The following is a 25,132-nucleotide window of genomic DNA, read 5'->3' on the forward strand; positions in this document are numbered from 1 at the left end:
TGGATAGATGGCCAGAAGATGATTGAATTAAGGTGTGTGTTATTAAATAAAACAGGAACGATCCACCGAAAAAAAAACACTTGTGTAATAATAGTCATTTCCAGGGTTCTGTTGCCACCGTACATGGTCGTGTACTGGTCCAATTTAAATGTCCCAGTGTCACTTCAAGCAGACACATACACCAGTCAGCCAAAACATTAAAACCATCTGCCTAATATTGTGTAGGTCCCCCTTGTGCCACCCAAACAGCTCTGATCTGTCGAGGCATGGACTGCACAACACCTCTGGAGGTGTCCTTTGATATCTGGTGCCAAGAAGTTAGCAGCAGATCCTTTAAGTCCTGTAAGGTGTGAGGTGGGGCCTCCATGGATCGGGCTCGGTCTTCCAGCACATCCCACAGATGCTAGATCGGGTTGAGAACTGGGGAATTTGGAAGCTAAGGCAACACCTTGAACTTTTTGTCATGTTCCTCAAACATTCCTGAACAATTTTTGCAGTATGGCAGGGTGCATTATCCTGCTGAAAGAGGCCACTGCCATCCGGGAATACCATTACCATGAAGGGATGTTACCTGGTCTGTAATGATGTTTCGGTAGGTGGCATGTGTAAAAGTAACATCCACATGAATGCCAGGACCCATGGTTTCCTAGCAGAACATTGCCCAGAGCATCACACTGCCTCCGCCGGCTTGCCTTCATCCATAGTGCATCCTGGTGCCAGCTCTTCTCATCTCATCTTCAGCCACTTTTCCGGAGTCGGGTCGCAGTGGCAGCAAGTTACGTAGGGCACTCCAGACGTCCCTCTCCCCAGCAATGCCCTCCAGCTACTCCTGGGGGATCCAAAGGCGTTCCCAGGCCAGATTGGACATGTAGTCCCTCCAGCGAGTTCTGGGTCTACCCCGGGGTCTCCTCCTAGTTGGCCGTGCCCGGTAAACCTCCAAAGGAAGGCACCCAGGAGGCATCCTAATCAGATGCCAGAACCATCTCAACTGGCTCCTTTCGATGCGAAGGAGCAGCGGCTCTACTCCAAGCTGTGCCATCTCTTCCCCAGGTAAATTATGCACACGGACCTGGCCATCCACATGGTGGAAAAGAAAATGTGATGCGTCAGACCAGGCCACCTTCTTCCACTGCTCCGTGGTCCAGTTCTGATGCTCATGTGCCCATTGTGTAGGTGCTTTTGGCAGTGGACAGGGATCATCATGGGCAGTCAGATTGGTCTGTGGCTACGCAGCCCCATACACAGCAAACTGTGCTGCACTGTGTGTTTTGACCCCCGTCTCTCATAGCCAGCATTAACTTTTTCAGCAAATTGAGCTACAGTAGCTCTTCTGTGGGATTGGTCCAAATGGGCTTGCCTTCTTTCCTCACATGAATCAGTGAGTCTTGAGTGCCCATGACCATGTTGCCGGCTCACCAGTTGTCTTTCCTTGGACCACTTTTAGGAGGTACTAACCACTGCATACCAGGAATACCCCAAGAGCTGCCGTTTTGGAGATGTTCTGCCCCAGTTGTCTAGCATTCACAATTTGGCCCTTGTCAAAGTTGCTCAGATCCTTTTGCTTCCTAGTTTTTCCTGCTTCCAACGTATAACTTCAAGAACTGACTGTTCACCTGCTGCCTAATATATCCCACCCCTTGACAGGTGCCATTGTAATAAGATAATCAATGTTATTCACTTAGCTGTCCGTAGTTTTAATGTTTTGGCTGATCGGTGTAAATAACCTCCGTTTGCAGCTGCAGCTACCCATTGATATTAAACCACTGCTATGTTGTTATGGCAGAAATGCATAGGAAGCATCTGACACAGATGTCAGATGACATTAGATGAAGTATACCAATGGCTGAATTTCCACCAACAGCATTAATTGGTCTATCAAAGTTGCTTTGATGCTCCAATTCTGACACTTATATTATGGAGCGTCAACAGACCAAAAAAGCTGTTTTTTATTGATTTCAACTGCTGTAAATGCCCTGTTTGGAGGCAAATCTCCCACGTGCAGTACACCACAGAAATAAGGCATGGCAATTATCACTTTCAGTGTGTCTAGGCTGTTAGTCTGCAGCTGACTTCTTAACCATACCCCAACTCCACTGAGATTAATGCTAATGATGAACACAAGCTTCACCTTGTTAAATTATAAAGCCATTTTCTATTCCATTTTCCAGGTCTCCCAGCTGTACTTGTTTTCATCCTGGTAGCAATCGGCAACATTTACGGTGTGAGAAAGGTTGTGCCAAGTGATGATATCCACAACCCTTACCTGATGTAAGTAGGATATCTGTGGTGTCCAGATAGGTACATATATAGTAAAGACATTTTTTGGGGCCATATTAAGTCTATAATGGTATTCTAAATGTGTGTGTGTGTGTGTGTGCGTTCGTGCGTGCGTGTGCGTGTGTGTATACATGTGTATGTATGTGTTTGAGGATGGTACAGTGAACCTGTTTGCGTTGTGCCCCTACCTATGCACATCTGCAAGTTTGGATGGATTTCTGATCACGTGTGCATACCTGTCTGTGTGTGTGTGTGTGTGTGTGTGTGTGTGTGTGTGTGTGTGTGTGTGTGTGTGTGTGTGCGCGCGCGCACCCCATGTTTACTTAACTAACTATACATATGCACGTCTCTTTCCCCAGGTGTTGGATGAAAAGCACCGACTCTGCCATCCTGGCCCACTATCTTACCAATGTGACAATGCTGGCAGCTCTGGTAGTTTCGGGCCTGACAATGCTCTACTTGGTCTACAGACAGATCCGGACCAGAGATGAATGGAGACAGAATCGTGTGACCTTTTTTAGCATCTGGGGCCTCAGCTGTCTCTTTGGAACCACTTGGGGTATCAATTTCCTAGACTTTGGGCCTCTCTCGGACTTCTTCCTCTTCCTCTTCTGCATCCTCAACAGTTTCCAAGGTCTGTTCCTTCCATCAGATTTCAGAGGCTTGGATGTTTTTTGTTTGCCAGTCTTATAGGTCTAGGGAAACACAACACTGTTGCCTGTCTAGTCTCGTGAGTGAGCCATCAATGTTATTACCACTTCTCTATAAGCGGTAATAACATTGTCACTTCTCTATTAGTGGCAATGTTAAATCCACTTATAGAGAAGGCTTATAACTGAAACCTTAGATAAATTAAAATTAATGCATGAACGGGGTTATATTTAAGCTTAATAGATCAATGACTATGCAGCAACATTCCAGGGTCCCTTGACCCGAGTTTACCTTGAAATGTTTAAAATATGAGAGAAAAGCTTACCCCTGTTTATTTAAATGAGTGTAAAGGTCAGTCATATCAAGATAAATGTCCACTCATGGGAAGTGGGGGTTTCATTGTCAGTCTAGAGACTGATGGCTTTGAGTCAATGCCAATACAGCCAGCGGACAGCGGTCCATTGTGTCTGTGTGAAACAATGGCCCGCTAATCAAGGTTTTGTTACACTGCTGCCTGTTGCAAGAAAACCTGTTTCCTTTTACAGGCCCTATGCTTGGTGTTGACACAGGTCCAATATTTGACCTAAATTCCAACTATTTAACCTCATCTTGCTTTTGATTGGTAGTATGGACAGATATTTCACAAGTCAGGTGAAAAAACAAAAATTTCTCTTCATATCAGAATTCCTGTTTTACTTAATCATATTTTATTCAAAAAAATTATAAACGCTGACAAATAACTTAAAAAGGGTAATTTTCAAGTTATTTAGGGAAATTTGCTTCAGCTTCTGCCCAAACTTGAAAAAGGCCTTAGCCAACCACAGAGAATGTATGGCACAACTCAAACAGCAATCTTCTTTATTCTTGTTTTATTTAATTATTTCAACTGTCAAGTTTTTTAATGATTGCGTTGTTAGGTTGAAAACCTTTACAATACAAAGACAGAGGAAAATAAACAATGTTGCCATTACTGCTAATTCCATTCCACAAGTACAGAAAATAAAGCTAATTTTATCCTTAACTTGAGTTTTACTTAATCATTATTTTAAGAGTATGAACCAAATGAATCTCATGCATATTCTACATATTTTACCAAATTATATCGAAATATAACCATACACATGTACTTAATTGCACAGAACATGGCTAACCTCCACTAACAGAATTGCACATGAGATAAACTACACAGCAAGGCAATCTGAGTAATTAGCCTACCGTTTTAACATTAGCCTAATACCAGAATACTAACTAGCAAATTAATTCTAACAGCAATGCATTCTAACGACAACAAAGGATTAATTAGTCCACGAGTGGCATCCCTGTAGATGGCCAGCAATGTGAAGCTCTCCCCGCTCCAATTGTGGTTTAATTGTGACTAGTTGGCTCTCAGTTAGCACACATCTGCAGCTCACATCACACTCCTTCTCTCCCGCTGTGAGCTCCTTTTGTCTTTCTTCTTTGTGGTCTATGCACAACAACTGCCAAACACAACTTTTTTTTCCGTGTCAAAATAAAAGCCGCCGTTCATTTAAGATCTTGCAGCACACCTCCCACTTAAGCTCCTGGTTACTGAACCCAATGAGGTCACATCACTATTTCCCCGAAACTGCCGAGTCTACTCTTCGTTGCTCCTTGACTGGAAGCAGGACAACGCCTGATGTCTCTTTGGAGAATTGTGGCAGGAATCTTGCTGATGGGCTTGTTCTCACTTCTTCTTCTCATGGTTTTCTCATAAGCTGGTTTCTTAATCTTGACTGGGTAGCTGAGAAATGTCCGGACATTGACGTGTCTCACAATGCCTTTCTTGTCAGTATTTACACTGATCACCCTGTCCAACTTGAACTGACCTCTCGTGGAATTCTGATCTGCTAGCCACACACTATCCCCTACAGCAAGATTCCTCTCGCTCATGTGCCACTTGCTTCTGAAAAACAGGTTCAGACCTGCCAACTGACACCACTTCCTCCAGAGCTTGTTTACCACGGATTGGATGACTCTCAACCTCTTGTAGCGGTAACCCTCAACTTGGAAGTCTCCTGGGTCCCCTCTCAAGCAAGCCCATCCCATCAGGAGAGAATTTGGGGTGATGTACTCCACACACTCTTCCTGGCTTTGTGCCATTGCATCTATAGGCCTCTCGTTAGCCAGATTGGCTGCCATATATAAAAAGGTCTGAAATTCTTCCCATGTAAAGACACCATCACCATCCAAGTTCTGCAGGGCTCTATTCACTGTCCAAACAGCAGCCTCTGCTGCTCCGTTTCTGTGAGGTGAGTCTGCAGGATGAATTTTCCAGGACCACCTATGCCATGCTTGGTAGCCTCCTTCTCCAATCCTGACCTTTCTAGGTGCTCCAGAAACCTGTAGAGGTCTTCCAAGAGCAGACTTCGCCCCTACAAAGTTAGTGCCTGGGTCAAACCATACCTTTCTTGGATGTCCTCTCAATGATATAAACCTTCAGTGGGTAAGCAGAAATCCACCTGCTGACAGGTCAAGTCAAGTCAATTTTGTTTGTATAGCCCAATATCACAAATTACAAATTTGCCTCAGTGGGCTTAACAGCAACACAACATCCTGTCCTTAGACCCTCTCATTGGATAAGGAGCAACTCCCTAAAAAAAAACCTTTAACAGGGAGAAAAAATAGGAAGAAACCTCAGGGAGAGCAACAGAGGAGGGCTCTCTCTTCCAAGACGGACAACATGCAGTCATGTTGTATTTACACAATTTACACAATACAACATTGAAAGACGATAAACAGAATTATAATGGACTTATAAAATTTATGAAGAATATGATGTGCAGGATGCCAAGCAGTGTCCAGACGCCACTGGAACAGTCCAGGACCCAAGCCACACGACCAGCATCATCATGTAAAAAAAAAAAAGGTCACCAACAATATCCGCGTACATGGCCCTGGATGCCATGCAGCTGAATACAATTCCCCAGACTTTTAGCCTTACTCTCTACCTCACCTTATCTTTTACTTCATAGAGCCCAAACAGGTCCATGGTGGTGAACTCAAATGGAGCTGCTAGTCCTGCCCTCTCTGGTGGGAGGTCTCTCATTATCTATTGACAAGACTTTGCTCTTACTTTCCTACATGTCACACAGCCATCTACTTCCTTTTTGGGTACTGTTCGACCTTTAACTACCCAGGCTTTTCTTCTCATCCTCAAGAGTTCCTGCCACTCCCTCATGATTCACACTGTGAGCCTCTCTAGCTAGAAGTGTAGATATCCACTCCTCATGTGGGAAAATGGGCATTGTAGTAGGTTTGTTTTTTGTTTTGTTTTTTTTGCTGAAGGACTGGATCCTGCCTCCACAGATGAGAAGTCCAGAATCTGTCTTTAAACACTACTAACCTGTTGAGTGTTATGTCAGAGAATGTCACACCTTGAGCTGCTAAACAGGTCTCTAAAGGTATGCTTATGGTCTTTGACATTAAGCATAAGCACTGTGGTTTTTCAATTGAGGGTAGTGCCTCCCACTTTGCCTACTTTGTGGCCTGGCTCGTCAGGCCCAACCACTTGCTAGCGGCTTACCACACCCAAGCAACAACTCCAACCAAACTGCTGAACTTCTTCACATCAAGAAGGTTTTTGACAACTGAACTGGCACATTTTTTTCCCAGCAAAGGCCCATCCAGCTTCATTCGTACATCAGTTTCAGATGTGTCTGAGCAGAGAATGGGTTGAGTCAGGTTAGCAACATTTCTTATCTCCAATTCTTCAACCTTGGGGCTCTCCTGAGGGATGGCCCCTTGGCTTCTCTTTACCTGAGCTCTTGTTACCACTGCTGAAAATGCCTTCCTCTGCAGCTTGTTGATGTTGTCCCTAGCATTAGCCACAACCTCTCCAGCAGACTTTATTGGCCATTTGCAGTCTAGAACTGGATATCACCAACAGATTGAAAGCTGCCCACACTGCCTTTGGCCGACTTTCTCACTTTGTTTTCGATGATTGTGATCTCAAGACATCAACCAAAATCATGGTTTACCGCAGCGTTTCTCAAACCTCTCCTGGAGGACCACTTGTCCTGCATGTTTTAGATCTCTCCCTGCTCCAACACAGCTGATTCAAATGATCAACTCGTTATGAGCTCCCAAAGCTGCCTAATAACCAAATTTATCATTTAAATCAGCTGTGTTTGAAGCAGGGAGAGATCTAAAACATGCAGGACAAGTGGTCCTCCAGGAGAGGTTTGAGAAACGCTGGTTTACCGTGTAGTGGTTCTTTCAACTCTCCCGTACGGTTGTGAAGCCTGGACCCTCTACAATTACCAAATCCATAAACTAGAATGCTTCCACCAGCAAAAACTGAGAAGTACTCTGGGAATTTCCTGGCAAGAAGGGGTCACCAAAAATCAAGTTATCGAAATAGCCAATCTCCTTTCCACCGAGAGGACAATTGAACATCACCAGCTGTGGTGGCTTGGCCACATCCACAGGATGCCAAATGACAGACTCCTGAAACATCTTGCATGTCCCTCATCTTGTATGTCCCTCCAGAGAAATCTGTGCAATTGCATCTCACGCTCTTCCAACCACACTGAGTTATATGTCTTCCTGATGTCTTCCAAGGCTGCACGCATTCCTTTTCTAAACCTGAACAAGATACTAGCTCTGATTGGGTTTCAAGACATTTGGCCCTTTCAGCAGCAAATTGTTCATGCTCACTCCCTTGAACTTTTGGCTACTGTTCCAAACAAGGCGCACTGGAGTTGTGACAGAGTGGGGATTTGGTGCCACCGTGTGGCTCTCATACCATACTGATCCTTTCCAGTTATCGGTCATCTTTTTTGTGAGCTTCTTTGCAGCTCTCTGTTCAACTATCTCATGGACCTGCGCTGTTTAGGTGGCGAGCCACTCAGGCCCTTCCCTGAGCCGTTATTTCTGTTCTCAGAAAGGTGGCCTCAACTCCACCCCTGTTATCATGAAGGGAAGCAGGGTCTATTGTCCAAGGGTACCTGGTATCCCAGTGTGGAAACTTGCTGTGTTCATCCTCCATGACATAGATGAGGCCCTCTTTTATGATTTCAAGCTCCCTTTCTTCTGCTAGAGTTATTGCCTTTCCTCCAGGTTGGCAGTTCCCACAGCAGCATCCACCACACTTTGGCAACACAGGCTGCTCCGATGCTGTCCCACTTCCACCATTCCAGAAAGTCTCGGTGACTAGCAGCTGTATGCTTGGTCTCAACCAAGGCATTTTTCAGGTGAACCATCTTTGTTTTGAAGTGGACTTCACCAGTGATATCCTCATACTTGACAACAGCTCTCATGGAGTGAGCAAAGTGTGTCTTCGACGTATGTGCAGTCACATTTATTTCCTCAAACAAGTCAGGGTGTGCCCTGTCCACAGTCTTTCCAAGAGGGCTCTCTCACAAAACAAGGTCTCCCACAACTTTAACTCTTTGCGGGGGGGGGGGGGTCTCACTTTTCTGTGACTGATAAGCAACTAAATCTCCTGAGGTCTCTTTAGCTCTTCGAGCTCAACTTCTGGGAAGAACCTCTTAAGCTGTTCAGGCCTGACTAACTTGTGAATTTTGGCAATTTCCTTCAGGTCATAGCATACAAGTTCATGAGCTTTCTCAGTTCCCTTAGGGGTTTTGACTCAGACCCTGAGCAGATATCTTCTTGTGGCTACTTTAGTGGTCATTCCACCGACTCCGTGCACAACTGGTGTAATATTTTTACTCCTCAGATTCAACCTGTTGGCGGCTTCATGGGTGATGTAGTTGGTGTCTGAAGCCAGGTCTACCAAGGTCCCAATCTTCTGCCCTGCATTAGCAGTAACTTCCATCAGCATCATGATAACGGGGAGCTCCCACAGCCTACTTTCTTTCAGAATTACCAACTGGGACTTAGCAGCACAGTTTACCTTTGCAGACTTGTTGGTGAATGCCTCTCTGCACCTTTCTGCTATCACTGGGGAAAGTTCACCCAAGAACTTCTCCTGTTCCTCTGTTAGGCCCTTTTTGTTTCTGTTGTCTTTCTGCAATTTCTCCTGGTCACCTCTCTTGGCCTCTCCTCTTGGGCAGAGAAAGAAGTGGTGATCTGACAACCCTCTCTTTCTGCAGTCTTTGTTTCTGCATAGGTAAGAATCTTCACAGCCATCATCATTCTTATGGCATTCTAAGCACTCCCTGCATGCACAAATCATTTTAACTACAGTTTCCTTTGCTGACAGCTTCAGGCCTTTACATTTTTTTGCAGAAGAAAATCTTGTCTTTGTGCTTCTCATCTCCACAGACAATACACCCATCTTAAGTGTCACCTTTCTTGGTGGCTTTAGTTGAAGCTTATTCTTTGTTAAATTTCCGTTCTGTTTTATCTGATTTCTCTGATTTGTCTATTATTCCTCCTACCTTTTCAGGAATGTGAGAAGCATGTCAAAATGACTGTCTTGTGTGACACCATTATTGGGATCAACCATGAAGACAAGCAAGTCTTTCTTCACAAATTCAGGAAGCTTGCTCTCTATGTACCTTACCACCAACGGGTTTTTGATGACACCAGTATTTCCAAGATCAGTGAGCTCTGAAAGGGCTTTCTCTACTGTCTATCACTTTCCTTGGCTGGTTTCCTTTCACAGCTGGGATTTTCTCCAGCTCTTCAATAATTTATGAAGCGATGGTGGACCTATTACCATGCCTGTTTGCCAGCACTCTGAATATGTCCTCAGCTTTGTTGTAAGTCGACAGCCTAAGGTCTTTAGCAATGTTCTCATCCACACTGTCAAGAAGCTGGGACTTTTTGACCTCAGCTGAACCGGTCGGCTCACCCTGCTTTTGCAGGCTTTCCCCGTCCTTCCAGCAATAGAAAGCTCTTTTGCAGCCACTAAATTTAGGTAGCTTAGTTGGCTTAATTTTCACTGTTGGCATTATCTGTCTTGTCGGTTCTGTTCTCGCACCTATAGCTGCCGAAGCCTGCTCTTCCTCAGCAACCCTCCGTGCTCTGGAAAACCCAGCCTTTCTTACCTCAAGCTCATTGTCGGCTACTTTCAGGACCCTGATTCTTTTTTGAAAGTCACTTCTCTCTGTTGCGGGGATCCGTGGCTCCCAGACTGACAGCTTTTAGCTTCTCCAAATGCAGCTACCAGCTCATCTAGCCCATGCCTAGTCCAGAGGTTAGCTTGAACAATCTCCTTTACCTCATCAAACCTTTTCTCACAGTCGCTGGTGACCTTCTCAAGGTTTGTCTCCTGCTCCCTCTCAATCAATGCCTCTTCACCATCTTCAGCGTTGGCTTCAACCTCTAACAATAGCCCAGTTCTGAAATCATCATTGGCTTCAATGACCCTCTGCACCTCAGCAGAGAACTTTGCAAATTCTTTTCTGAGCTCCAATTCATTTAAAGTGCTTGCCTTCTGATTGAGGTAGTTGGCCTGCCTGGTGAAGCAGCTCTTTGCAGCCATTCTCGCCTTCCTTAGCTGATCCAACGTTTTGCCAAGAACTTCATCTGTCATCTTGACCTGTGGTTGTCTCTTCTCTTTTCTGGACTTTCTGAAGCCTTTAATCTTCTTGTCCTGTCACTGCACTGATGACTATCAACAGCTGCCTTTTGATTATCAACTGAAATGCCGATGGTTTCCAAGTGTAATGCCTATGGTTTTCAAATGGTTTTCAACTGTCAAGTTATTTAGGGAAATTTGCTTCAGCTTCTGCCAAAATTTGAAAAAGCCCTTAGCCAACCACAGGGAATGTATGGCACAACTCAAACAGCAATCTTCTTTAGTCTTGTTTTATTGAATTATTTCAACTGTCAAGCTTTTTGATGATTGCGTTGTAAGGTTGAAAACCTTTACAATGCAAAGAGAGAGAGAGAGAGAGAGAGAGAGAGAAAAAACAATGCTGCCATTACTGCCAATTCCATTCCACAAGTACAGAAAATAAAGCTCATTTTATCCTTGACTTGAGTTTTACTTAATCATTCATTTAAGGGTATGCACCAAATGAATATCACTCATACGCTGCCTCTTTTACCAAATTAAATTGATATGTAACCATACACATGTACTTAATTGCAAAGAACAGGGCTAACCTCAAGCTAAATGAATTATATGAGATAAACTACACAGCAAGGCAATCTGAGTAATTAGCTAAAACCGTTTTAACATTAGCCTAATACCAGAATGCTAACTAGCAAAGGAATTCTAACAGCGGTGCATTCTAACAACAACAAAGGATTAATTAGCCCACCAGTGGCATCCTTATAGACAGCCAGCAAGATGAAGCTCTCCCTGCTCCAACTGTGGTTTAATTGTGGCTAGTTGGCTCTCAGTTAGCATGCATCTGCAGCTCATGCCACTCTCTGTCTCTCCAGTCATGAGCTCCTTTTATCTTTCTTCTTCTTCATGAAGGATTTTTTTTTCCTTCTTAGTGGTCTATGCACGACAACCGCCAAAGTCAACTTCCTTCCGTGTCAAAATAAAAGCCGCCGTTCATTTAGGATCTGACAGCAAAGTAATATACATTCAAAATGATTTGTCAGGGAGCCTACATCAAGTTTATAAAAACTAAAATAAGACAGAAAGCGGACAATATAATATGAACCCATGTCCATTGTCTCCTAAGCATTATGGGATATACAAAACGAGAATATTAACAGGCAAAGATCAAATATTAGAACCCTTTTTCAGTAATTCCAGTATAAGGATTGATGGAAAGCATATAATGGTGTGGAAATGAAATTGGATACTTTTTATGGACTTTAGTTTTCAAGAGTTTGAATAAAGGAAATTCCACTTTAATTCCTAGAGCCAAGCAGATAGAAGAACTTTGTATTGCTTTGGATAAAGCTTATGGCCACACTTTGGGAAGTGTCTGTCATACTAGAATCCCTATTCAAACCATGTGAACAAACAAACTCTAAGCACATTTATTTCTGAGTAAGGCAGCCTTACTTACTCATTACTAGGTGTAGTTGAAATGCAGTTCTAATGTAGCTTGAAGATGGAAAGTCAAAATGTTGGTTACAGCAGAATAAAGTTTATGAAAAGAGAACACTTTACAAAATCACCTACTCAAAATGTTTGTAAAATATTACAATACATAATCAAAAACAAAACATGACCATAGGGAGATAATGCATAAATACATAGGAACTCTGCATAGCAGAGGTACTCCGAGAGGCTGAAAAACCAGTTTCAGTTTTGAAGGGCCTTCAGGAAATCACCAAGGAGCCTTGGTGCCTTTCTCTCTTCTCTCCCTTCACACCAACTACTGCCTGAATCAGTCAGTACTCAATATCCCGACTCTCCACTCCCACCACTGTCAATCAACAAGCAGATTGGGGAATAGTTGCAATCACAGCATTGTAAAATGGCGACAGATGTACTCTTGCCCCCCCGCCCCCCTCAGTTCAGGGATGGTCATTCCCTCTTAACATCGATGGCCTCTTTGACTCCCCGTTCAAACCATCGTTCCTCCCTATCAAGGATGTGCACATCCTCATCCCTGAAAGAGTGGCCACTGGCCTGTCGCCATCTTACACTGATGGGATTGCAACTATTCCCCAATCCCCTGTGAATAGTACACATGGCCATCGAAACTCTAGTTAATGGGCACACCCATATTTGATCATGAAACTGGTCATTGGTTTTGGTCGTTAAACATATGTCGCCATCTTACAATGCTGTGATTGCAAAAATGCCTAATCCCCTGTGAATAGTACGTATGATCAATGGTCACACCCATACTTGCATATGAAACTGGTCATTGGTTTTGGTCGTTAGGCACTGTATTGTACTATATTGTTTATAAGGGGTGGGGATACCTGAAGTCAGTTTAGACTGAAGATGTCACTTAGTTGAGTGATGAAACGTATCTGTCAATAAACATATCCAGATGAACTGATTTAACCTTCTTTGATTTTCTTACCTGGATTATTGAGCATGCATCAAGACAAATGCAGTATATGCTTTGAATTCCTTAGATATAGCAATGTAGTGTTCTAAGCAGACCGGATAGCATGCAGCAGTCTATAGAATGCTCATTACAACCATAAGAGACTTGAGACTTGACTTGGACTTGCCCTTTAAAGACTTTAGACTTGACTTGGACTCTAACTCAAATTTTTGAGACTTGACTTGGACTTGCAAAAAATTACTTGCAAGCATCTCTGGCTTCATTTAAGGGAAGGAAAATATTTGGTTTCATCCATGTTTCACATAACCCAATCATATCAAAACTATGTCCTAGAATCAGATCAGTTATTAGTAAGGATTTTTGGTAGACAGCTCATATCTATGAAACCAAATTTAAAGTGATACTGACATCAAAATCTGAAAATTCCTATTGATAGGCTATGTTCCTAGTTGGAATGTGACCATGGAGAAATTCATTGGTGAAATTCAGTTCCACAGACAAATTCAGTGGAGAAATTCAGTTCCGAGTTGGAATGTGACCACGAAGAAATTGTGTCGGTGGATACGTAGACACCAGTCAATTTGCATATAGGGTTACACAGCCCTCTATACTACGTATGAGAGCTGTGGATAACTGGATCCATGTCAAATGTCACCGCGCTACCGCTCATGTTTAAAATCTTAAAATAAAAACTTTATATCCACATACCTGTATGTTATTGTTGTTAGTAACAGATTTTGAGTTATGAAGTCAGAATACTCGCCGAACTGTGATATTAATCGACGTTTATCGGTCAGTTATCATGTGCTCTTCCATAGTTGACTGTACCACCATTGACATTATTACCCTGCTGCAAGCATCCCACATCTATATGAATAGCATAGTGATTCCCACAGTGTGGGCCGCAGCCCCTTGATGGGCCGTGAAGGTATTGCAGGTGGACCATGAGAGGTCATTGAGAATAAATAAATAAAATTTAATTTTCTATTTTGTATTTAAGCTTAAAATTACCATAAAAATTTATGATTAAATATTTGCATTTAAAGAAGCAATCAGAACTAATTAAAAATAAACAACCATGGGATTTAAACTACGTGCTATTCTTCATTTATCTGACCTATTTTTGATCGGGAAAGTTTCTTCCATCTTGTCACATAACGCGGTCAGCGGTGAAAGACCTTGACAGTCGTATCCACCGACTGCCATGCCTAACTCATGCGGGACTTGGTGAAGCTGCACCCTTATGTGGGGAAATACTTAATGTTAGTCTCGGTGTGTTGATCAGAGTTGTTATTAAAGGGTTGGGTGGGCCGCAGAAGTTTTTCAGATTTTAAATTGGGCTGTGGCATTCTTAAGTTTTGGAATGGCTACAATAGAGTATAGAGTGTTTTTATCCAATTCAAGACACGGGTCAATATTTGCAATATTTCCCTTGATCTGCTTATTTTGCTGCTAATGTTATTTTTAGTGCACTCATCTCACATGTGAACATCTGTGTTAATGCTGTGTATATTATGATATATTTTCTTTTTTTTTAATTGTCAAAATGTATGTGTGTATGGATGGAGGAATGGATGGATGACTATAATTGTGAGGTCTGACCCTTGATAGTCCACCTTACTTATGAATACAAATGTGGTTTGCGAGGACCTATAGAGCAGTCTTCATTACTTCAAGGGACTAGTTCAGATTTAAAACGGGTTTAGGCTAGACTTAGGGCTAAATTAAGGTTAACTTAAAGGTTAGGTCTGTAGCTCTATTGTCAGCGGGGGTCCTCACAAGCATAGTCGTGCCAACTTGTGTGTGTGTGTGTGTGTGTGTGTGTGTGTGTGTGTGTGTGTGTGTGTGTGTATAAATAACCTCAGAATCCCCATTTTTATCCCTCCAGGATTCTTCTTGATGCTACGGTTCTACATCCTGAGCTGGGTGAGGAGGCAGGCAAGCAGTTCTGATCTAGGGACCAGCAGCACCGGTTTGACCAGACAGCAGATGCTACAGCCCCAGGAGAAGAACTAGTTGGGTTGGACTCAAACACATGGTGTACATTTAGAAATAAATATAGAAGAAATATTTCTTAGTGTTCATTTTGTCATGTTATAATGTAACTGCCAGAGTCAGGGAGGGGTCATGATACACTGAGTGCCATAGTAAGGTATTCTGAAACTAGTTAAATATAAGATGCTGTGATTAGCAATTTACGGGCAATTTTTCAGTTGGGTTAAAGTAAATTGAGCCAATCTGATGTTTTCAAGCAAGTTGAAATAAACTAAGAAATAACTACAAATAGTACAGGTCATGTTTGGATACTGCATCTTCTATGGGGTGGTGCACAGAAATACTTCCATCCTCACTCAGGAACTTTTACTACAGGGCTGGAACCTGTATTTAATGCTGTTTTTAAGGACTAGACTGAGTCTAGGGTGAGTATTTCCTTTGTGAGCTGTCTGGAATAAGTTCAAGCTAGTTTATAGACACTGAAAAAGACTGAGGTTTCACAATGGGAGTATTGTGGGAAAAAAAACCGTTTGTGTTTTAAGTGAAAAAAAACTGTTAAAGCTGTTTTATTTAAAACACTTAAGATTTTTTATTTGTACTGAGTTAAGCTTTCAGTTTTTTTCCTCATTTCAGGCCTTAAAGTAGCACTTTTGATTTTTGTTTGCTTACATTGTACTTTTAGAAAGTTTATATCAGCCAAGAAAGAAAACTATTTTTGTTATCGGCATTAATATGCATTTTGTGCAATTTAAAGGTACATTGATTAAGTATATGTGTAAAATCTGAATGTTTTAGTGTTCTCTATCTACTGTACAGTACCTACTGTTAATTTGTTTCATAGTCTCTTTATCCAGTGGGACGTCATGTTCTACCCATATTAGATATAAAGGTTGCACAATTCGCGATTTGACATACACTACCGTTCAAAAGTTTGGGATCACCCAAACAATTTCGTGTTTTCCATGAAAAGTCACACTTATTCACCACCATATGTTGTGAAATGAATAGAAAATAGAGTCAAGACATTGACAAGGTTAGAAATAATGATTTGTATTTGAAATAAGATTTTTTTTACATCAAACTTTGCTTTCGTCAAAGAATCCTCCATTTGCAGCAATTACAGCATTGCAGACCTTTGGCATTCTAGCTGTTAATTTGTTGAGGTAATCTGGAGAAATTGCACCCCACGCTTCCAGAAGCAGCTCCCACAAGTTGGATTGGTTGGATGGGCACTTCTTTGAGCAGATTGAGTTTCTGGAGCATCACATTTGTGGGATCAATTAAACGCTCAAAATGGCCAGAAAAAGAGAACTTTCATCTGAAACTCGACAGTCTATTCTTGTTCTTAGAAATGAAGGCTATTCCATGCGAGAAATTGCTAAGAAATTGAAGATTTCCTACACCGGTGTGTACTACTCCCTTCAGAGGACAGCACAAACAGGCTCTAACAGGTACTATTTAATGAAGATGCCAGTTGGGGACCTGTGAGGCGTCTGTTTCTCAAACTAGAGACTCTAATGTACTTATCTTCTTGCTCAGTTGTGCAACGCGGCCTCCCACTTCTTTTTCTACTCTGGTTAGAGCCTGTTTGTGCTGTCCTCTGAAGGGAGTAGTACACACCGGTGTAGGAAATCTTCAATTTCTTAGCAATTTCTCGCATGGAATAGCCTTCATTTCTAAGAACAAGAATAGACTGTCGAGTTTCAGATGAAAGTTCTCTTTTTCTGGCCATTTTGAGCGTTTAATTGACCCCACAAATGTGATGCTCCAGAAACTCAATCTGCTCAAAGAAGTGCCCATCCAACCAATCCAACTTGTGGGAGCTGCTTCTGGAAGCGTGGGGTGCAATTTCTCCAGATTACCTCAACAAATTAACAGCTAGAATGCCAAAGGTCTGCAATGCTGTAATTGCTGGAAATGGAGGATTCTTTGACGAAAGCAAAGTTTGATGTAAAAAAAATCTTATTTCAAATACAAATCATTATTTCTAACCTTGTCAATGTCTTGACTCTATTTTCTATTCATTTCACAACATATGGTGGTGAATAAGTGTGACTTTTCATGGAAAACACAAAATTGTTTGGGTGATCCCAAACTTTTGAACGGTAGTGTATATACAAATGAAATGAAACTGCAGGGTGGGATTTTAAGAGGAGAAAGTTTGATTCGATTTACAGCCAATAACGACCAAGCATTTTTAGAACAATGTGAACAGCGATATTGACTAATTTCAGTTTGTAGGTGGAGGTTCTGTTGTCTTCTCTAAATCTCACCCTGCATTTATTGGACATGTTTTTGCATACACCTTTGATTGGAGTGTGACGTAATTAAAAATATTAATGCATTCTTCAGGAAATGAAAATGTTCTTACAATTTTTTTCATCTTAAATTTAAATCTCAAGAACATGGGGGCGCCCGGGGAGCGCAGCGATCTATTCCGTTGCCTACCAACACGAGGATCGCCGGTTGGAATCCCCGCGTTACCTTCTGCTTGGTTGGGCGTCCCCGCAGACACAGTTGGGCGTGTCTGCGGGTGGGGAGCCGGATGTTAGTCCTGGTCGCTGTACTACCACCTCCTCTGGTCGGTTGGGTCACCTGTTCGGGGGGGAGGGGGAACTGGGGGGAATAGCGTGATCCTCCCACGAAACTCCTCACTGGTGAAACTCCTCACTGTCAGGTGAAAAGAAGCGGCTGGCGACTCCACATGTATCAGAGGAGGCATGTGGTAGTCTGCAGCCCTCCCCGGATCGACAGAAGGGGTGGAGCAGCGACCGCGAAAGCTCGGAAAATATGGCAATTGGCCAAATACAATTGGGGAGAAAAGGGGGGGGGTTAAAAGAAAAAATCTCAAGAACATAGTGTTAAAATAGATGTCAAGAGCCAACAAGAATGAGGGATTTTTTTTTCTATTTCATGGGAGCTTTAATGCAATAATGCCCAAATCAACAAAAAAAAAAAAATATATATATTGGAAGTTGAAGATGTAGGGCTCAAAATGGACCAACAAATGATTTCAGTTGATACTCGGTCATTAAAATGATAATACTTTAATTATTTTTTTCATGTATGTTTTCATTACATGTCTTAAGTGGAATAGAGAAGTGAATATAATAATTTGGAAAAGGACTTGGAGAGTTTGATGTTTGCACTCTTTTTCTTTGTATAGATTGTTAAAACAAAATCTGTCACTGGAGTTGTTTATATGTTATGTCTTGCATGAAAAGTTCTTTAATAAAATGTTCAAGTCTACAGATAAAAAAATGTGGGTTTTGTATGTAGGTGCATATGTGTGTGTGAGTGCTTTTGTTTGTATACGCGGATTATGTGTGTCAATTAATGTAACGTGTGTGCGCGTGTTTTTTATTCTTGTGGGGTCCATCACCTGACATGTCACTCCTGCCGTGTGGATCAACATTGCAATCAGTAGAAAACAGTCTGCTGATATGCCTGGTGCAGTTTTCTAGAAAGAAGAAGGGAAAAAACAAAAAAAACAGTGCAATTGTGTGCCCCAGTGGTCATAGAGAGTATTGCGGTGTGTGAACTTAGGCGCCCGTGGGATCATTTTCCTGGTAGCGTGTAATTGTGTAAGCTTCATATTTTATGAATAGTATTACAGTCTGTGAACAGACTTCTGTTATAAAATTCGTTTTCTTAAAATCAACGAGGGAACCCTTTTAATCATTAAACTATGAATTGCCTGTTGACATACATCTATGTCCTATCGGACTTGAACCTAGTTTTTTTGACACTTGCGATGTCGCCCCCCTGACTAGATCATTGCACGTGTTGTACTAACTCTCAAGCGTATGTCGCTTTGGATAAAAGCGTCAGCTAAATCATATTGTAATTGTAAATTATAAACTTCCTTTCAAAGGGGTTTTATTCTTTAGGAGAAACTGATAACATCTTTGTTGGCCTGAAGTAAACAAAAATACGGATTGATAACTATAAGTATAAACAATTATTTGTAAATGCATAAAATGTCTATTTATGTAATGGTAAACGGGCCTAAAGTAATAAGTAACGAGAGTCAAAATACTAAGGAAGAAAGAAGAAATGTGAGGAACGCATCAGTACTACAGCAACTTCGGTCATAACCACCACAAACTAGCTTATTGACGACATTTATTTTTAGTTTATTATGTTATTTAGCAAAGTTTTTGATTTTGTTATAATTGATACACTATTACTACTGGTGTCGAAGTATCGACTATGTGAAAATTTGTGTTTACCTGCTATGTGTAAATTTGTGTTTAATTTTGCTCTCCTATTAACAATCACAACTCATCCCCAACATTGGTTTGGGGATGAGTTGTTGCCTCAAGTGAAGGAGTTCAAGTATCTCGGGGTCTTGTTCACGAGTGAGGGTGGGATAGAGCGGTAGATTGACACGTGGATTGGTGCAGAACCAGCAGTAATGTGGACATTGTACCGGACCATTGCGGTGAAAAGGGAGGTGAGCCGGAAAGCAAAGCACTCAATTTACCCGTCAATCTTCGTTACAACCCTTATCTATGGTCGTGAGCTTTGGGTAGTGACCGAAAGGGTGAGATCACGGATACAAGCGGATGAAACGAGTTTCCTCCGTAGGGTGTCTGAGTTCAGCCTTAGAGATAGGGTGAGGAGCTCAGAAATCCGGAGGGAGCTCGGAGTAGAGCTGCTGCTCCTTCGCGTCTAAAGAAGCCAGGTGAGGTGGTTCGGGCATCTGATTAGGATGCCTCCTGGGCGCCTTCCTTTGGAGGTTTTCTGGGCATGTCCAACTGGGAGGAGACACCGGGATAGACCCAAAACTCGCTGGAGGGACTACATGTCCAGTCTGGCCCGGGAACGTCTTGGGATCCCCCAGGAGAAGCTGGAGGGCATTGCTGGAGAGAGGGATGTCTGGGTTGGCCTACTTACGTAGCTTGCTGCCACCGCGACCCGACCCGGAGAAGCAGTTGATGATGAGATTAGAATTTTACTTTTATAGGACTTTTCTAAAACAATGTTACAAAGTGCTTTATTACGATAAAAATTGCTCCAATAAAGTGTTGCTGCAGGAATAGAAACCATGTCCTGAAAAAGTTCCTTATTCTGGAGTTCATACATAAACTTAGCACAAAAAGTAAGGGAGTTTGTGTTTGGTAGATTATTTCTTTGTTGTAACAATGCTTCTTGGCAATAAATCTTATATCAGGCACCTGATTGTCAGCACCTGGGGTACCAGAAGCTCAAAACAAGAGTCAATAACAAAAGCAAAATAAGCTGTTTGGCACTGGCAGAGAAGATTTGGCAAATTTTTCATGGGCGCAACCCACATACTCAGCTGTGCTGCTCATCTCACAAATGCATGTTCCTTACAAATGTGGCACCATTATATAGGGACATAAACAGGCTTTCCAACGGGATAAGAATTATTGCCAAGAACCTTTTCCAGGATATATACCAAGTCCAGTTGCACTTGATTCAACTCCTTTGGATAACCATGACCTGGATGAATGAGAACATTCACAGACAAGAAGCATTGTTAAGACAAAGAAATAATCCACCAAACACAAATTTCCTTACTTTTTGTGCTAAGTATCTATTAAAAGAAAAACAAACTTTACCTATGGAGATTGAATAGGGCCAGGGAGCGACACTGACAAGGGGAGAGAGTGGTCATCATTCCTAAATAACATGTACCAGATGGGATCATTAGAAAATTATGTTGGGGTTATTGATATTGTACCCGGTAAGAAATTCTGAGTGGTTGTACAGTAGGCTCTTCTTTATTAAATAACTGACTTACTAGTATAATAACATTGTTAAATGATTTATCATAAAATAGCGTCTTGTTAGCAGGTTAGAAACTCAGTTACCTGTACACATGGCAGAGAAATCAGACTTTTCCATAGGAAATCTACCTGTAGGAATCAGATCTCTGTAATCCACTACCCTGTCTACAGAAATCAGCTCTTGTTGACAGTTCATGACAGTTAAGATATCAGCTGACTGGAGAAAGCCACTGCAACCTGTGCAGGTAAACACACTGATAGGAGCTTAATGAATTTCATTCAAGCCAGTTTATCGTCTCTATACACAGTAAAAAACTGAGTGTTAACTTAACTCTGAGAGTGTACAAATGGATCCTTTCGGGTCCGTTTGTACACTCCCAGAGTTAAATTAACACTCGGGGCTGTGTAGCAACCTTTTAAGCAGGGGAGATTTTTTTCCTCCCCGGCTTAAAAGGTGTCCGTTTTGGGAACCTCAGAATTGCATCTCTGCTCTTCACAGATGATGTGCTTTTGTTGGCTTCATCAGAATGTGACCTCCTCCAGTTTGCAGCTGAGCGTGAAATGGCCGGGATGAGAGTCAGCGCTTCTAAGTCTGAGGCCATGTTCTCTACCGTACAAACGGTGGATTGCTGCCTCCACGTTGGGGATGAGTTGTTGTCTCAAGTGAAGGAAGTCACGCATCTCGGGGTCTTGTTCACGAGTGGGGGTAGGACAGGTGGATTGGTGCAGCATCAGCAGTAATGCGGACGTTGTATCGGACCATTGTAGTGAAGAGGGAGCTGAGCCGGAAGGCAAAGCTCTCAATTTACCAGTCAATCTTCGTTCCAACCCTCACCTATGGTCATGAGCTTTGGGTAGTGACCGAAAGGGTGAGATCGCGGATACAAGCGGCTGAAATGAGTTCTGGGCTCATAGCGTGAGGAGCGCAGACATCCAGAGAGAGCTTGGAATAGAGCCGCTGCTCCTTCGCGTCGAAAGGAGCCAGTTGAGGTGGTTCGGCCATCTGATTAGGATGCCTCCTGGGTGCCTTCCTTTGGAGGTTTTCCGGACACATTCAACTGGGAGGAGACCCTGGGGTAGACCCAGAACTCGCTGGAGGGACTACATGTCCAGTCTGCCCTGGGAACGTCTTGGAATCCCCCCCGGGAGGAGCTGGAGGGCATTGCTGGGGAGAGGGACATCTACAGTGCCCTACTTAGCTTGCTGCCACCGCGACCCGACTCCAGAGAAGCAGTTGGTGATGAGAGATGAGACGAGATTTTTCTCTCTGAATAGGTTGAAGCATGGACTTAATTTTCTTTATATCCACAAGCTCGAAACATGAAGTTTAATTGACTATCATATAACCAGGTTAACCGTACAGCGGCTGGTCACCCTTCAAATTGTAGATACATCAACTGCTTTGTGTTTATCCTCCTGCAGACAGTGCACGATCCACCAGGCAGGCTGAAAGCATGCTTACAATGCCTGAGGGACCATCATGATAAATGCTTATCTAAGCACATGGAATATGTAAAACATCAAATACAGGTAATGATGATGGGGTTCTCATTTTCAAATCTGCTACTACTACTTTCGGCTGCTCCCGTTAGGGGTCGCCACAGCGGATCATCCGTTTCCATTTCTTCCTGTCTTCTGCGTCTTCCTCTGTCACACCAGCCACCTGCATGTCTTCCCTCACCACATCCATAAACCTCCTCTTTGGCCTTCCTCTTCTCCTCTTCCCTGGCAGCTCCATATTCAGCATCCTTCTCCCAATAGACTCAGCATCTCTCCTCCACATATGTCCAAGCCATCTCAATCTTGCCTCTCTTGCTTTGTCTCCAAACCGTCCAACCTGAGCGGTCCCTCTAATATAATCGTTCCTAATCCTGTCCTTCTTCGTTACTCCCAGTGAAAATCTTAGCATCTTCAACTCTGCCACCTCCAGCTCCGCCTCCTGTCTTTTCGTCAGTGCCACTGTCTCCAAACCATATAACATAGCTGGTCTCACAACCATCTTGTAAACTTTCCCTTTAACTCTTGCTGATACCCTTCTGTCGCAAATCACTCCTGACACACTTCTCCACCCACTCCAACCTGCCTGCACTCTCTTTTTCACCTCTCTACTGCAGTTGACCCCAAGTATTTAAACTCAAATGCCTTTGTCACCTCCACTCCTTGCATCCTGACCATTCCACTGTCCTCTCTCTCATTCACGCATAGGTATTCCGTCTTGCTCCTACTGACTTTCATTCCTCTTCTTTCCAGTGCATACCTCCACCTCTCCAGGCTCTCCTCAACCTGCACCCTACTCTCGCTACAGATCACAATGTCATCCGCGAGCATCATCGTCCATGGAGACTCCTGCCTGATCTTGTCCGTCAACCTGTCCATCACCATTGCAAACAAGAAAGGGCTCAGAGCCGATCCTTGATGTAATCCCACCTCCACCTTGAACCCATCTGTCATTCCAACCGCACACCTCACCATTGTCACACTTCCCTCATACGTATCCTGCACCACTCCTACATACTTCTCCCCATTTGTCCGGGCTTGGGACCGGCACTAAGGATGCACTGGCTTGTGCGTGGCTGGGTTGTTCTCATTTTCAAATGTGATACAAAATTCACACAAATATTTAAAAATCTGATTTTTTACAAAGACTCTGCCCTGTCTTTTCAGTTGGGCTCTTACACATTGTTTTAGTTTTTAATAAAGAAAGAAATGTGTTTAATAAAGAAAAGAAAAAAAAGAGCCTGAGAACTACGAGTGCAGTTCCCTGGCTCTTCAGCTCCTTATGAACCTCATGTTCTGGAGAAATGGTAATAAATGTGTGTCTGGTGTTTAGTCCTTAGGAAGACCAAACCAAGAGGGGGAGACCTCATCATACCAGATCGTTCATCTGAGCTATTTGCAGCTTCCAAGAGTTTGGCAAGTGTCAAACAAGTAGTGATTTTAACTTGTCCCATATGAAAGACCTCCTAATAGTTTCATTCACCCTGGCCTGTATGCCTGTTATGTTATAAAAATATATAAATATTTTTCCTAATTCTACACAAGTTGATTACTTCACCCGAAAAACTGTGATGGATGCACACCGTGCTTAAATTCTGTGAGAAATACAGCTCAATGTTATTATGATGAAAGAAATACTTTTTAAAAATATTTTAGTTTTACAGTTTTATATTCAAAACACACACAAATAAGATAAAAACAATATAAAGCAAACATTAACAGACAAAAAACAAAAACAAAAACAACAAAAAGTAAAAAATAAAAATAAAAAAAGAGCTGCCAGACATATATAGGTATATAATATAACTTGGTTCACAGCAGTTTTCAAGAAATTGCACAGGTATACAAGACTACAGATAAAAGGTAACGGGTTGAATCACTACAAACTGTAATTAAAAATTATTTTTCTTTGATATGGTCAATGAATCTACTCCCGTATTTTCACAATGTGTGTCTGGTGTGTGTCTGTGTGAGAGTCTATAAACGGCCAAACTAAAGCACTTGGGGCCTTGATTCTTTTTGGAGGTTATTGAGGATGATCAGGGGCACCTATAAAAAATAGCAGAAAATTAAAATTATGCATAATTAATTATGCATAAATAGGCAAAATATGCATTTTTCTAAAAATGGCTAAAAAACACTTTTCTCGGCATTTCAGATGATTCTGAGCATCTTTGATTTTTTTCACCTATATAAAAAAATGTGGGACAGAAATGTTTTGGCATTATGCAAAATATGCATTTTTGCAAAAATGCACTTATGATCCTAATTTTTTTTGGAGGTGGTAGGTATTGTTCCAGAGAGGACCAGAAAAATAGCAGAAAATTAAAATAATTGTAATAATTATGCATAATTATGCAAAATATGCATTTTCTAAAAATGGCTAAAAACCACTTTTCTCAGCATTTCAGATTATTCTGAGCATTTGGGGGGAGGGAGTTGGAGTGGGGGGGGGGTTTAGGGGCAGGGGGAAGGCGGTTAACTGGCAGGATGAAGAGGAGGGAGATTTAGACAGGTGGATTTTAGTGGACCCCATATGCTCAAGAATCTATTGGGTGCTTTAGATTTATGGAAGTGTATTCTCTCCATCTGTATGATTATGATCATTTCATTGAGCAATTTCTGAAAGCAGGGGGGTGTAGGTGATTTCCAATCTGTTAGGATAATGTTTTTGGCTGCTACCATGCCAACCATCAATGCCAATTGTTCCTCAGGTGTATAGCTTAAAGCAGTCTCTGAGCATCCAAAGAGTGCCAGTTCTGGATCAGGAGGAATGTCCCTTTCATAGACTCCAGAGAACCACTGGAATATTTCGCACCAAATTTTGTGTAAATGAGGGCAGAGCCAGAAAAGATGTGCATGAGAACCTTCTGCAATTTTGCATCTATCACACAGTGGAGAAACGGACAGGCAAATTTTGTGTAGTTTGGTCTTTGAATTGTGGAGTCTATGGATTACTTTTAATTGTATCAGTTTATGTCTGACATTGATTGAGCAAGTTTGGATTCTTGTCAAACCTTCATTCCAAATGTCGTCAGACACTTCAAGATTCAGCTCATTGGACCAGGCTTCCTTCAGATGGTTAGTAGA

General features: G+C 42.3%; 1 protein-coding gene across 1 annotated transcript in view; it reads left to right on the forward strand.

Moving 5' to 3' along the window:
* The window catches only part of LOC130111818 (adhesion G-protein coupled receptor G5-like), a 39,812-nt gene extending 24,539 nt beyond the window's left edge, over positions 1–15,273 (forward strand). Inside the window, exons 13-15 of the mRNA XM_056279109.1 lie at positions 2,169–2,268; positions 2,637–2,911; positions 14,683–15,273. Coding sequence (XP_056135084.1) covers positions 2,169–2,268; positions 2,637–2,911; positions 14,683–14,810 — 503 coding nt within the window. The 3' untranslated portion in view covers positions 14,811–15,273. The remainder of the gene's footprint in view (positions 1–2,168; positions 2,269–2,636; positions 2,912–14,682) is intronic.
* Positions 15,274–25,132: the final 9,859 nt, after the last annotated feature.

Source organism: Lampris incognitus, chromosome 4 (genome assembly GCF_029633865.1).
Source record: "Lampris incognitus isolate fLamInc1 chromosome 4, fLamInc1.hap2, whole genome shotgun sequence".
NCBI lineage: Eukaryota > Metazoa > Chordata > Actinopteri > Lampriformes > Lampridae > Lampris > Lampris incognitus.